Below are 13,560 nucleotides of genomic sequence, written 5' to 3' on the forward strand. Positions count from 1 at the left end.
TCCTTATTTTATTCTGGTGGGGTAAGCAAAATCGCCGTAAATTAATCATTATGCTGTTAATTGTCATATTTTTCATGCATTTACTACAGAATATATCTCTTTATTGCACCATGGTTATTTAAATGTTTTAAATTCTACAAGTTGTTTGTGCTAAATCTAAATCCATGGGAATACGAGAAACTCTTGGTCCATGAGGTTGGGGGTATCAAATACTGTATCAAAACAATTAATTTGGATAATTTCTGTAACATTTCATGGCTCCATCGGAAAGACAAGTGAATTTTCTACAAAATAACACCAAAATACTTTTATGAAATGGTTAATCTGTTATTTGGAGTAAAACAACCCCTTAGGCCCAGAAAATATGATCATATATACAAATTTGTAACCAAATTTTCTTGGCTACTGTGAAATCTTTTAATTTCATGGTTTTTGCCAGTTTGGCTATTTGGTGAGGATACCAGTTCATGGATTTTCTGTTATGATACAAAATGAATGGGAATATTATTTATTGGGATTTAATCTTGTGTACTGACGGAACCATGAGATTCATAAAAAATAGTCCCTAATGAATATTGATAATTTTATAGACTTTGGTGGTTGGAAGGTTGATCGTTTCGTTTAACCTGGTAGAAATTTTGTAAATGATTACCAGTCTAACACGACACAGACTTTAAACGTGTAAACGTGGGAGCCTTACTGACAATACTATGATATACATGTAGATGCATGTCAAATATAGAAAGTCAGCAGTATAGGAAGATATATTTATTTATTTATTTTATTTAAATAGATTACCAATGAGATGAAATCCGGGCATAGGCATGACACCTTGGTTAAAGTTTTTTGTGAAAGTTAATATCTCAGTAACCATTGCATGTACATGTATATTGGATTGAAACTTCACACAAGACTTCATAGTCATTAAATCTGCCGAAGTAATGTAACCAAGTTACATAACTCTTTGTTGAATTTAATTCAAATATTGGCCCTTTTTCAAGGTAGAAAATTCAGTTAGTTTTGTGTGTAACTATCAAGCTTTATCTCATTACAACTAGATGTCTTGGATTAAAGCTTCAAACAATGTTTCCCAGTCATCAGACCTACTGAAATAACCATGTTAGGTAAATCCTGGTTGCATTTAATTCACATTTTCCCCCTAATTTGACTTAAAAAATTTGGTTTAAGTTTTGCATTTAGCTATTTACCATTGCTACGATAAATTTTTTATTTGTTATAAATTGTAATAAAATAACTGACAGTAGTGACAGTAGTGACAGTAGTCTTGCCACAATTCTTGTTTTGTAGAATGTTGATTTTGTTTGTCTATTTCAAAAGGTTGCTGGATGCTCCACTCATTTCAAAACATATATTTTTTACAAAAATTCATTTGCAGAGAAGATTATGCCAAAGGCCCCTTTTTTTACAGTTTTTAAGAAATGTTTGATTGAATGAGTCATTTTAACATTTGATAGTGTTTTACATGCATACTAAAAGTTAAGTTAAGAGTGGCAATTTTACTAGCTATAACTTATTTTTGGCCCATAATTAGGACTTCAAAATTTGTCATAGTTAGGATGCCAAAATTCGTCAAAGATAAAAATTTCATTGACTGTTCATGGTTTGTCAACACCGTAATTTATCAGCACATCTCTAGTTGCTAGTATTTATCACTATTTTACAGCATTATGATGACATGATACGAGAAGAGGGAGCACAGAAGGGAGACAAGAAACAAGTGTTTAAATATTCTGCAGAGAGTGAACTATCTACCAAACTGATGGATGACCTCAAACAGAGAGTTTGGCAACATAGAGAGGAGGTACTTATACACCCTTTTATATCCAGAAATTATGGCCAAACATAGATTCAAGACTTTAAATAAAATGTGACTAGTAAACTAGTAAATGGAATGGCTTTGCGGTAGTATTTTTTTTTCCATGGTATCAGATGAAGTCCTTATCAAATCAAAAAAGTAATGGAGATGTTTTTGAAGAGATATAAGAATAAGAGTATACTGACATAATCTCTGTCTCAGAATGAGGCAATAGTTACTTTGGTAGCAGTGTTTGTTGTATTTGTTCTGTATGATACTGAAATGTAAGTACTAGCTGCTATGCTGGGCCAGTACTTGTCAACAGTTTACAAGAGGAAGTTAGACTTAGACTTTTTATTACTATATTTTATGTTCAAATACAGGGTACCAGGAATGTTACTGAAAACTTCAGCCAGATTATACTTTGTCTCTATTTCAGAGTCTTGGGGTCCATATGGATTATAAAACACCCACAGAAGTAAGTATTAAGTTCCTAGATCCAGATATGCTTTTAAGATATAATGTTCATTGTGAAGAAGATAACAAATTATGGGTATGATGGAAATAAATGGGAAAAAGAGATGCTTTTATAAAATTATATTGAATCTGTTTTCCTTAGAATCTGTTCCTTCACAATGGACATAACTATTGACTTTTTGTCATTAACAGCTGCTGTTGTTTATTAAGCAGTAGGAAAATGTGAAGAAACATACATTTTACATTTCTCATTTACATAAAAAATGAAATAAGAGAGAACATCAGATCTCATTAAATACAGCTGTTTCCAGTTTCAGTTTTTGTATTTATTGATTTGTTTACTATGTATATCTTTCAAGTGTACATGTAGAATCCATGTTGCAAATAAAATCTGTAAAAAGATCCCTTGGAAGCATAGAATGTAACCAAAAAAGAATAATAGCAGACTCGGTTTGATTCTGTTCATGAGCAGTAATAAAATGTGCAGTACCTCTCACGCCCCCTAGCACCGGCTTAAGCGGAACTCTATTACACATCTATTGAATGGACTCCATGATCCCAAAGGACCAGAAAATATAACAACACTGAATCAAAGTACGAGGAGACTTTTTATAGCTGCAAAACATAATGCATGTACTATTTTTATACTATACCCTTCAGCTTGGCAACTTCATACAACAAAAAATCATGTTATGCATGTTACAAACTGAATAACTGAATAATTTAATATGTTAATTAGTATCATTGATAGCATCCATTATAATTATGATGTATATGTAAAGCAAACATTGTGAGTGGACATGAAAAATTGGCTGTCATAACTTAAAGCAATTACTTGAGTATCCAAGAGTATGGTACACACTTTTTCATTAGATGTATTTGACAGTATATTGCTTTATATGTATATAAATAATAAATGCTCAAAAATGAGTAGAAGTTGAATTCTTGAAATATTATTGTGATTGATAAAATACTATGAGCAAGAAAATTTTTAATATAATGAAATGATAAAATTTTCAAAACAGTTCATTGTAGCTGATACTAGCGCCACTATTCAAAGAATAGTCTAGCTATTCTACTCACCCTGCCGTCAGCGACTTCACGCCTTGGTTATAGTTTTGCATGCAAGTATGTATAGCTATCATTTAAAGGCATATAGCTTTTAAACTTACTTTTTCTCTTTCCAGGTCAATTATCAATCTCACTGGGTCAAGTCCCATGTATTTTGCCAAATTATGCCACCTTTTGTACTTAATAAAACCTGGTTAAAGTTTTGTATGCAAGTTACCATATCCAAAACTGATGCAGATGTTGAATTGAAACATCACATGTGTCTTTGGGGTTATAAAACTAGGTGATGGCATCAAGTCCCATAACTCTGACATGCATTTTGGCCAAATTATGCCCCTTTTGGACTTAGGAAATCCAGGTTAAAGTTTTATGTGCAAGTACATATAACTATTATTTAAAGGCATTTAGCTTTGAAAATTACTTTTTCTTTTTCTAGGTCAATAACCAACCTCACAGGATCAAGTCCCATAACTCTGACATGTATTTTGGGTAAATTATGGCCCTTTTTGGACTTAGAAAATCCCGTTTAAGTTTTGCATGCAAGTTACTATCTCCAAAACTAATGCAGATATTGAATTGAAACTTCACATGTGTCTTCAGGGTTATAAATCTAGGTGATAGCTTCAATTCCCATTAATCTGATATGCATTTTGGCCAAATTATGCCCCCTTTTGAACTTAAATTGTACTTAGAAAATCCTGGTTCTAATTTTACATGTAAGTTACTATTTCCAAAACTAATGCAGATACTATATTGAAACTCTGTATATTTTAACATTTAGGGTAACATTCCTGCTTCTGGGGCAACAATTTGAATAGTCGAGCATTGGCTTACGTCAGCCCTTGATTTAGTATTAGAATATCTCCTACCATGTATATGCCCTATTTTACAGGCAGCAAAAATAATGTATGATACAATCATGTCATACTTGAAAGATAGCCTGCTAGCTGATCTAGACACAGAGAAGAGGACAGCAAGAGAGGAGTTACTCGGTCAGCATGATGCATTCCTCTCTAGTAGATGTAACATCTTTGTACATGGAGAGATATACATGCAGCAGCTGAATAAACAACTTCTCTCAGGTAGTACACTGTAATAGTTTTGTTATTTTGTCAATTATGCTGTTTACCTGATATATTGTGCATTCCTAATTAACCTTTACCCTGCTGAATTTCTAAAATGGACTGGTCTGTCATTCAATTTTGGCAGTACCATTTATCATTTAAAGGGGCATTCACTGAAAATTTATCAACTGAATAGCCTGTGCAGGCTGATCTTGGTCTACACTGGTCCCAAAGGCAGAATCACTTGCCAGCAGCGTTAAAGGTTATCATATTCTTTGATACAGGTTTGCATTGATATATCTCCTACTCCCATTTAAATCTTTAAAAGGCAAGTGTTAAAATAAAAGGAAATAAAGGCTGATAGGCCAAATTTTACAAGGGTACAATTAATGGATTTGTTCTTCCTATCCCTTTAAGTAAACTTAAGAATGACTCGTAGTTTCAAGTTGCTATTTCCAAAAATTTTGAAATAGTTCTCAAAAATGTCTGTCTGCCTGTAGAATTAGTTAACTGGTTTGACACTGAAGAATCATTGTTCAATGACAATATTTTTTCAGAGCAAGGTCAGAATGTGCTGGTTATAGGAAAGGCTGGAAGTGGGAAATCAGCTTTGTTATGTAACTGGATATCAGCCCTTCAACAAGATAACAATAACTACACAATTGTTTATCATTTCATTGGCTTTGCTGATGGCAGTGCAGGTACATAAACTTGCAAAATTGTTTAATCAAATTTATTAATTGCGATATTTTTCAGTTAAATATATGAGTATTTCTGTTAATGTTTTATCCAAATATTTCATAAAAGAAGTTACTTAGCCCAAATATCACAAATTTTAACAGCCTTGAATAAAATTTACAATGGGATTCAGCAGCTATTTTTTTAGCTCACCTGAGCCAAAGGCTCATGGTGGGCTACTGTGACCACTCAATGTCCGTCGTGCGGTGTGCGTCGTCCGTCGTGTGTCCGTCAACATTTTCTAAAAAAATCTTCTTGAAAACCACTGGGCAGAATTACACCAAACTTCACAGGAATGATCCTTGGGTAGCCCCCTTTCAAAATGGTTCAAAGAATTGAATTCCATGCAGAACTCTGGTTGTCATGGCAACCGAAAGGAAAAACTTTAAAAATCTTCTTGTCCAAAACCAAAGGGCCTAGGGCTTTGATATCTGGTGTGTAGCATCATCTAGTGGTCCTCTACCAAAATTGTACAAATTATTCCCCTAGGGTCAAATATGGCCCCGCCCCGGGAGTCACATGGTTTATATAGACTTATATAGGGAAAACTTTAAAAAACTTCTTGTACAAAACCAAAGGGCCTAGGGCTTTGATATTTGGTATGTAGCATCATCTAGTGGTCCTCAACAAAAATTGGTCAAATTATCCCCCTAGGGTCAAATATGGCCCCGCTCCGGGGGTCACATGGTTTATGTAGACTTGTGTAGGGAAAACTTTGAAAATCTTCTTGTACTAAACCACACTGCCTAGGGCTTTGATATTTGGTATGTAGCATCATCTAGTGGTCCTCAACCAAAATTGTTCAAATTATCCCCCTAGGGTCAAATATGGCCCCGCCTCGGGGGTCACATGGTTTATATAGACTTATAAGGGAAAACTTTGAAAATATTTTTGTACTAAACCACATGGCCTAGGGCTTTGATATTTGGTATGTAGCATCATCTAGTGGTCCTCTACCAATATTGTTCAAATTATCCCCCTAGGGTCAAATATGACCCCGCCCCGGGGGTCACATGGTTTATATAGACTTATATAGGGAAAACTTTGAAAATCTTCTTGTACTAAACCACACGGCCTAGTGCTTTGATATTTGGTATGTAGCATCATCTAGTGGTCCTCTACCAAAATTGTTCAAATTATCCCTCTAGGGTAAATATGGCCCCGCCCCGGGGGTCCCAAGTTTTACATAGACTTATATATGAAAAAAAGTTTAAAAATCTTCTTGTCTGAAACCACAACACTTAGACCTTTGATATTTGGTTTGTAGCATTGTCTTATGGTCCTCTATCAAAATTATTCAAATTGTACCCCTGGGGTGAAAAGAGGCCCTGCCGTGGGGGTCCTAAGTTTTATATAGACTTGTATAGGAAAAAACTTTAAAAATCTTCTTTTCTGAAACCATACGACCTATGCTTTTGATATTTGGCATGATGCATTGTCTAGTAGTCCTCTACCAAAATTGTTCAAATTATGCCCCTGGGGTTAAAAGAGGCCCCGCCCTGGGGTCACTTAGTTACTATGTGAGTTATATAGGAAAAAATACTTAGAAATCATTTGATCCTATTTCCAAGACTGTTTAAGTATAATTACCTGATGACCCCAAGTAATATGATGTCACTTGACTGTGACCTTGACCTACTGACCTACTTTCTTGTTTTTTAAGATACAGCCTTGAAATTTTGATGACTTACACAGTTTTGCACACCAATCGTAAAACTGAATTTCATTGACCATGAATGTGATCTACTGACTTTCTTAATATTTTATCATCAGTTTGATCTTAGAAACATGTAGCTCATATTACTCAGGTGAGCGATCCAGGGTCATCATGACACTCTTGTTTAAATAATTTATATTTTCAACTAATGTAATTACTGACATAGGGGATTACATTGTATACATAATTATGTTGCTTGCTTTTTGTGGAGATTTATTGGTAATCTGAGGTCATACTGGATCAAATAACAGAAAATTGATATCAAACTTGAGACCAAATTTCACTCCTGAGTTACATGAAATCTGGTTTGAATGTTTGTTTTAATGTAATTTGTGGCAACTGCAAAACTGGGTCAGCCTGGCATGATATCAGGGTCACCAGATGAAGTAATTGAAAGCCTTAACATTTAAAAATTACAATTTTGAATGGATCTTCATAAAAATTCTTCTGTCTAAACCCAGTTGTTATCTTCAATATTACAGTTTGTCACAACATGTATTCTAGGTCAAAAAGTCAAGGACGGATTAGTGACTCAAGGTCATTGAGGCTTGCATGATTTTTTTTCAGTTTTGGTTAGGGATGGGAACGAATACTGAAATCAATATATTTGAATATTCGGTTTGTTTTAATGGAAGCTTTAAATTCTTATTAAGTGATTGGCATATACACAATGTATTCCTTTGTTTAAAGGGTGAATCATCGCACGTAATAAGACCTAAAAAAACCCTACCTAGTTAAACCCGCCCACCCTAGCATTTTATTTCATGATTCTGTCAGTATAATCATGAACATATTTAACTAACTGAGTGTTATAGCTTCAAAATGATACCAAAAAAAATCAAATCGATTATAATTTAGACCGTCGTAACTTTATCTAAAAATAGCAGGTCGTCCCATTAAGCATGTGTCGCGCTGTTGTATTTACCGCCGCCATTTTGAAAATTTTCAATCGGCGTGTAAAAAGCAAGTAAGGCAGACTTAAACCTCCTTCAACATGATCTTATGCATCAATCATATGTTATTTCTTGACTTTATTATAAACTACTTTAAAATTTATTTCGAATATGGCCGATTGCGGATGAAAACCGATTCTGCGGATGGTCTGAAATGTCATACAAAATATTGTAAAAAGTTCGACAATATCTACAAGTTTGGTATTGTTTTCGAAAAAAAAAAATTCTATAACTTGTTACATAAAACAGGCGCCAATAAAAATGAACAAAAGATAAAAAGGTATCACATTTACGCCTAGTGCACACTGTTAATCCATAACGATGACCCCAGCTAATTATGCATTGCAATTTTCTTGTTAATTGGACATCTTTTGACATGCATCTGACACATTTATGCCTGTTGCAAACTGTTAATCCGTAATGGTGGCCCCTACCAATTAAGCATTGCTATTTTCTTGTTAATTGGACATCTTTTGATACGCGATAAACAAACACGACAGAACAAGCAGTTTTATTCTGTAGAATTAGCATGCTTATATTGCCCAAAGTCAGTGATACTTATTTTAAAAAAAAAATTATACAGTAATTAACGAATATTCGAATTTCATTTTCATATTCGAATATTCGTTCCCATCCCTAGTTTTGGTTGATTGAAAACACGTACCATTTTACAGAGATGATTATTGCATATTGTTTAAAAGATTATGTAAAGAACAACAGCTTTTATACTGTCAATGCAGATGTGAACAGTATGTTATCAAGACTAACTGAAGAGTTTGAATACATTTTGTCCAAAATGATGGATGGCTCCACACATACTCGGGATGATCCAGAAAGCATACCAGGCAGTGACGTTGACAATGACGCAGAGAAAACTCGGCAACTTGTCCAGAGATTGCTCTCTGTCTTAGATAAACTCATCTCACTAGGAAAAACACCCATCCTAGTCCTTGATGGGTTAGATAAAATCATAAAAACAAGTAATATCAAAAAGGTAATTTTAGTTTGCATAACATACATTTAAATGCTAGGAACTGATAACATATTCACTAACTGATTTCTTTTTATGCCCCTCCTTTAAAAGTGTATTGTTGGGGACACTTAGATTTGTCCATCCCGATGTCTGTCTGTCTAGATGTTCATCTGTCTGAATTTGTGTCATGCAGATTGCAAAAAGTATGTGACCAAGAGACATGAAAGGATTGTTACTCAGCATGTGAAGTTGTGCATAAAGGGCTGCAAAATTTATGTCTCATCATCCCAAAACCATATAGGAAGTTTGTTCTTCATGTCTGCATGCAAAGTTGTGCACTGGGGTTTTGTATGGGATTTTATGCAGCAAGACCAGAATTATGGCAAAAAATGTATTAAGGGCCTAACAGTTTGTATTGCATGTATCCTACCTGGAATCATTACACTTTACAGGAAACAATGTTATTCAAGATGTGTGAAGTTGAGAATTTGGGATTTATAATGAGAACTTATGCAGCTAAACAAATAAAAAAAAATAAAAATAGGTCTGTACCGTCATGTGTTGTCTTCTCTTACATTTGTTAAAATGGTTTAGCTTGGCCCCTTGTGTAGGGTCTGCCAGAGATAAAAAATAGAGAACTCTTTAAACAAAATCATTTGATCCAGAAGCTTCAAACTTGATAGTATGATTTGGCTTGTAAAGAAGATGATCTGAAATGTTTTTCTGATCAGTAGGTCAAAGCTCATGGCTACAGAGGCCTGAACCTTGATAACAGTTTAGCCCAAAAACTTGAGAATCATTTGACCCAGAACCTGTTAACTTGAAAGCTTGGTTAGACTTATGAAATAGATCACCCTTATTTTATTGGGGGTAAGCAAGTCAAAGGTCAAGGTCACAAGGGCCTGAACTTTCAAAACTGTGCCCAATAACGTGAGAACCACTCAACCCAGAACCTTCAAACTTGGTAGCATGGTTGAGCTTATGAAGAAGATGACCCTTTTGTTTTTGGGGTCAATAGGTCAAAGTTCAAGATCACAGGGAGTTGAACATTGAAAATTATTTTAGCATGGTAACTGGTGAACTACTTGACCCAGTATCTTCAAACTTAATAGCATGATTGGGGTTATGAAATTGACGCCTCTTGCTTTTGGGTTAATAGGTCAAAGGTCAAGGTCATGGGGGCATATGTGTTTTTTTACAGTCATTTGTTTATGTTTACATACTGTATATAATGTTGAGGCTGACATGGTAGATAGGCATCTACTGATGCGGGAGGCATGTAGTGATTGTCCGTCCGTTCGTACGAGGTTAACCAAATGGAACAGTTTCATCTAGCATCAATACCCCTAACTAGAATGACTTTATACTAATGTAGATGTAACCTGTGACCATTCCTCATCTTCAGACATCACCTGACCTCAGTTTAACCTTGACCTTGAACTTGACCTTGTTTTGGACTTAGGTTGCTTTGTATCGACAAGGATGCCATCGGGGGCATCAAGCATTTATTGAATGCAGCTCCTTGTTTAGTCAAGTATATACATGGCAAGTCAGTTTTATCATTGCCTTTCCACTTTTTAAAGTAAATAATCCTAGTTTATTGTGATTAGAGAATTAGTACTCAAGTCTCAGATATGTGTTTTAAACTTGAATGAAATGATGTTTGGTAGTGACTGTATTATAGGAAACGTAGTGATATATACTCTGAAATATTTTATCTCTACAGGTGTTGTTTTGGTTGCCGACACACTTCCCAGCATCAGCAAGAGTTGTTTTGTCCACTTTGGAGTCTGACATTCAAAACATTGATGAACTACGAAATAGAAACTACCTCATGGTTCATATAGATCCACTGCCTAATGAATTTAAACATGATATGTGTGTGGTAAGTTATAAAAAGTAATATTGTTGGTTTGTAATATAGTTGGCTTATCATTATACTCAAAGTCACTGGTCTACAGTACAACAGTATTAGCTTGGCAATATGAAGTAAATGGAGAGCTCTCAGTTACTTGCCTTTATGTCTGTGTCACTTCGACTCCACAACTTGGTTAAAGTTTTGATGCTCTTCCACATTTGTTTTGTTATTGCTTGATGGATTTGCATCAAACAAAGTAATTGTTCCTCATCATCTTATTATGCAAGGGCCAGAACTTTTGACAATATTATGAATTATGCCCCCATTTTGCTTAAGAGTTTTGAAGGGCTTTCACTCTGTCTATTGTCAATGAATAATTTTGATTTGACTATCAGTTTTTATGCAGTTTCATTCTTTCACATCACTATATAGATGAATTGATCAGAACTGGTGTTCAGGAAATTTTTATCTTTTTTTATTGTCTATGGGAAAATCACAAAAATTACAATTTCGCTAACAGAAAATTTTTCCGCAATGTAGATTTTAATGAAACTTCACACTGTCGTAATATACATATGGTCTACAATATGGTGTTACAAAATGTATAGGTCCGTGTACTTGTTTTTCGGGTATTTGCCCATGATGTAATATTGTATTTTATGTTTAGAAAGATAGTTACATTGCTGTTTTAATATATTTACACACATATTGCCATTAATTCTTAAAACAATTTTTATTTCCATACACCGAGTGTAGGCTTGATTCTACGTTACCCGGAAAAATGACCTTATGCCATTACTTCCGGTTGTTAAGATGTGCAGAACTACCTTAGGTGCATATTTCTAGAAAATATTTATTTTTGTTTACTTCAGAAAATATTGAAAGAAACAGGAAAGGAATTATCTCCCCCTCAGTTAGAACGTATTGTAGCTGCAGATATGACAAAGAACCCACTCTTTCTGAAAATTACACTATCTGTAAGTAGTAGAAGGTCACCATGCTTATTCAGGAGTTATCTTTCCTTGAATATGCAAATTTGAAGAGAAGTCCAGTTTTAAGGGCAGGTAACTCCTAAACAAGCACGTGACCTATGATTGTTTTTGCATTTTTAGCTCACCTGTCACATAGTGACAAGGTGAGCTTTTGTGATCACCCTTCGTCCGTCGTCCGTCGTGTGTACGTCCGTGCCCGCGAAATGATGGTTAAGTGACTGCATAACGGTACTTTCTCTTTGATGTCATTCATTCCGTTCTGTTTATGTGACCTTTTTCTTTTTATGTGACTGTTAGAACAATAGAGAGAACAATGGGGGTGTCACATAAAGACCGTTTCGTTAGAACGTCCGTCCGTGCGTCCGTCAACAATTTCTTGTCTCCACGATAGTGGTTTCATTTATGATTTTATTTTAACCAAACTTACACACAACTTGTATCACCATAAGATCTCGATTCCTTTCTTGAACTGGCCAGATCCCGTTATGGGTTCCAGAGTTATGGCCCCTGAAAGGGCCAAAATCAGCTATTTTGACCTTGTCTGCACAATAGCAGCTTTATTTATGATTTGATTTTCACCAAACTGGCACACAACTTGTATCACCATAAGATCTTGGTTCCTTTCTTGAACTGGCCAGATTCCATTATGGATTCCAGAGTTATGGCCCCTGAAAGGACCAGAATTAGCTATTTTGCCCTTGTCTACACAATAGCAGCTTCATTTATGATTTGAATTTAATCAAACTTGCAAAAAACTTGTGTTGCCATAAGATCTCAGTTCCATTATTGAACCGGCCAGATCCCCTAATGGGTTCCAGAGTTATGGGCCCTGAAGGGGCCAAAATTAGCTATTTTGACCTTGTCTGCTTAATAGCAACTTCATTTATGATTTGATTTTAACCAAACTTGCACACAACTTGTATCACCACAAGATCTTGGTTCCTTTCTTAAACTGGACAGATTCCATCATGGGTTCCATAGTAATGGCCCCTTAAATGTCTAAAATTGGCTATTTCGGCTTTTGCAGCCATAAAGAGACTTCAGTTATGGTTTTATTTGATACAAACTTCCAAAATATCTTCAACAACAATAAATCTTGGATTCCATGACAAATCAGATCCATTCGTAGTTTCCAGAGTTATTTTATATCTGATTACCTCCCCTAATTGTAGTCAAAATGGATTTATATCAGTAAGTACTTACAGGACTTATTTGAAATTTCATTATTGTCATTAGTTGGACCGAGGCAATCAGGGTATATAACTATGGACTGATTTTATGTCAAATTACCTCCCTTTATTTTTGAATTTAAAATGGGTATATCTCCGTAACTAATGAAGATACTGATCTGAAATTTCATTTATGTTAACAGATTTATTTGGCAGATCCTTCTTTTGTTATCTTACAATAATTTTCTTTTGAATTACTTCCCTTTTACGTTACTATAAATAGCCTATTTTTAGTAACTTTTTTATGATTGGCCGTAGGGAAAAACTGAGACCACTTTTCTGTGGTACAACATGGATGGTATTTCCAATTTTTAGGTGTATTATGACATATCTGTACCTTGTAAGAATTTTGTTTTTCTTTTTGGTTAAATTTCTTTCCTTTGTTGTTCCTGTCCTTTGGACTTAGATATTTTTTCTGAGGACCTTCTTGTCCTCAAGTGCAATGATAACAGGTGAGCGATATAGGGCCATCATGGCCCTCTTGTTAGTTTATCTGATTAAAAAAAACAAAACGATGAGTTATTTTCATCACTTGATCGATGTCGGCGTTAGCGTTGGAGTTGCCTTGTAAAGTTGTATGTTTAGGTCAGCTTTTCTCCTAACTATCAAAGCTATTGCTTTAAAACTTGTTAACCATCAAAAGCTGACTCTGTACAGTAAGAAACATAAGCC

The 13,560-nt window shown here is 34.8% G+C and overlaps 1 protein-coding gene across 5 annotated transcripts in view; it reads left to right on the forward strand.

Moving 5' to 3' along the window:
* The window catches only part of LOC123530827 (TPR repeat-containing protein DDB_G0287407-like), an 81,170-nt gene that overhangs the window by 20,669 nt on the left and 46,941 nt on the right, over positions 1-13,560 (forward strand). For all 5 annotated transcript variants that reach the window (XM_045311623.2, XM_045311605.2, XM_045311612.2 and 2 more), the window contains exons 4-10: positions 1,685-1,822; positions 2,256-2,294; positions 4,257-4,446; positions 4,986-5,129; positions 8,577-8,830; positions 10,536-10,694; positions 11,540-11,644. In XM_045311623.2, the coding sequence (XP_045167558.2) occupies positions 1,685-1,822; positions 2,256-2,294; positions 4,257-4,446; positions 4,986-5,129; positions 8,577-8,830; positions 10,536-10,694; positions 11,540-11,644 (1,029 nt within the window). The remainder of the gene's footprint in view (positions 1-1,684; positions 1,823-2,255; positions 2,295-4,256; positions 4,447-4,985; positions 5,130-8,576; positions 8,831-10,535; positions 10,695-11,539; positions 11,645-13,560) is intronic.

This window comes from Mercenaria mercenaria, chromosome 1 (assembly GCF_021730395.1).
Source record: "Mercenaria mercenaria strain notata chromosome 1, MADL_Memer_1, whole genome shotgun sequence".
NCBI lineage: Eukaryota > Metazoa > Mollusca > Bivalvia > Venerida > Veneridae > Mercenaria > Mercenaria mercenaria.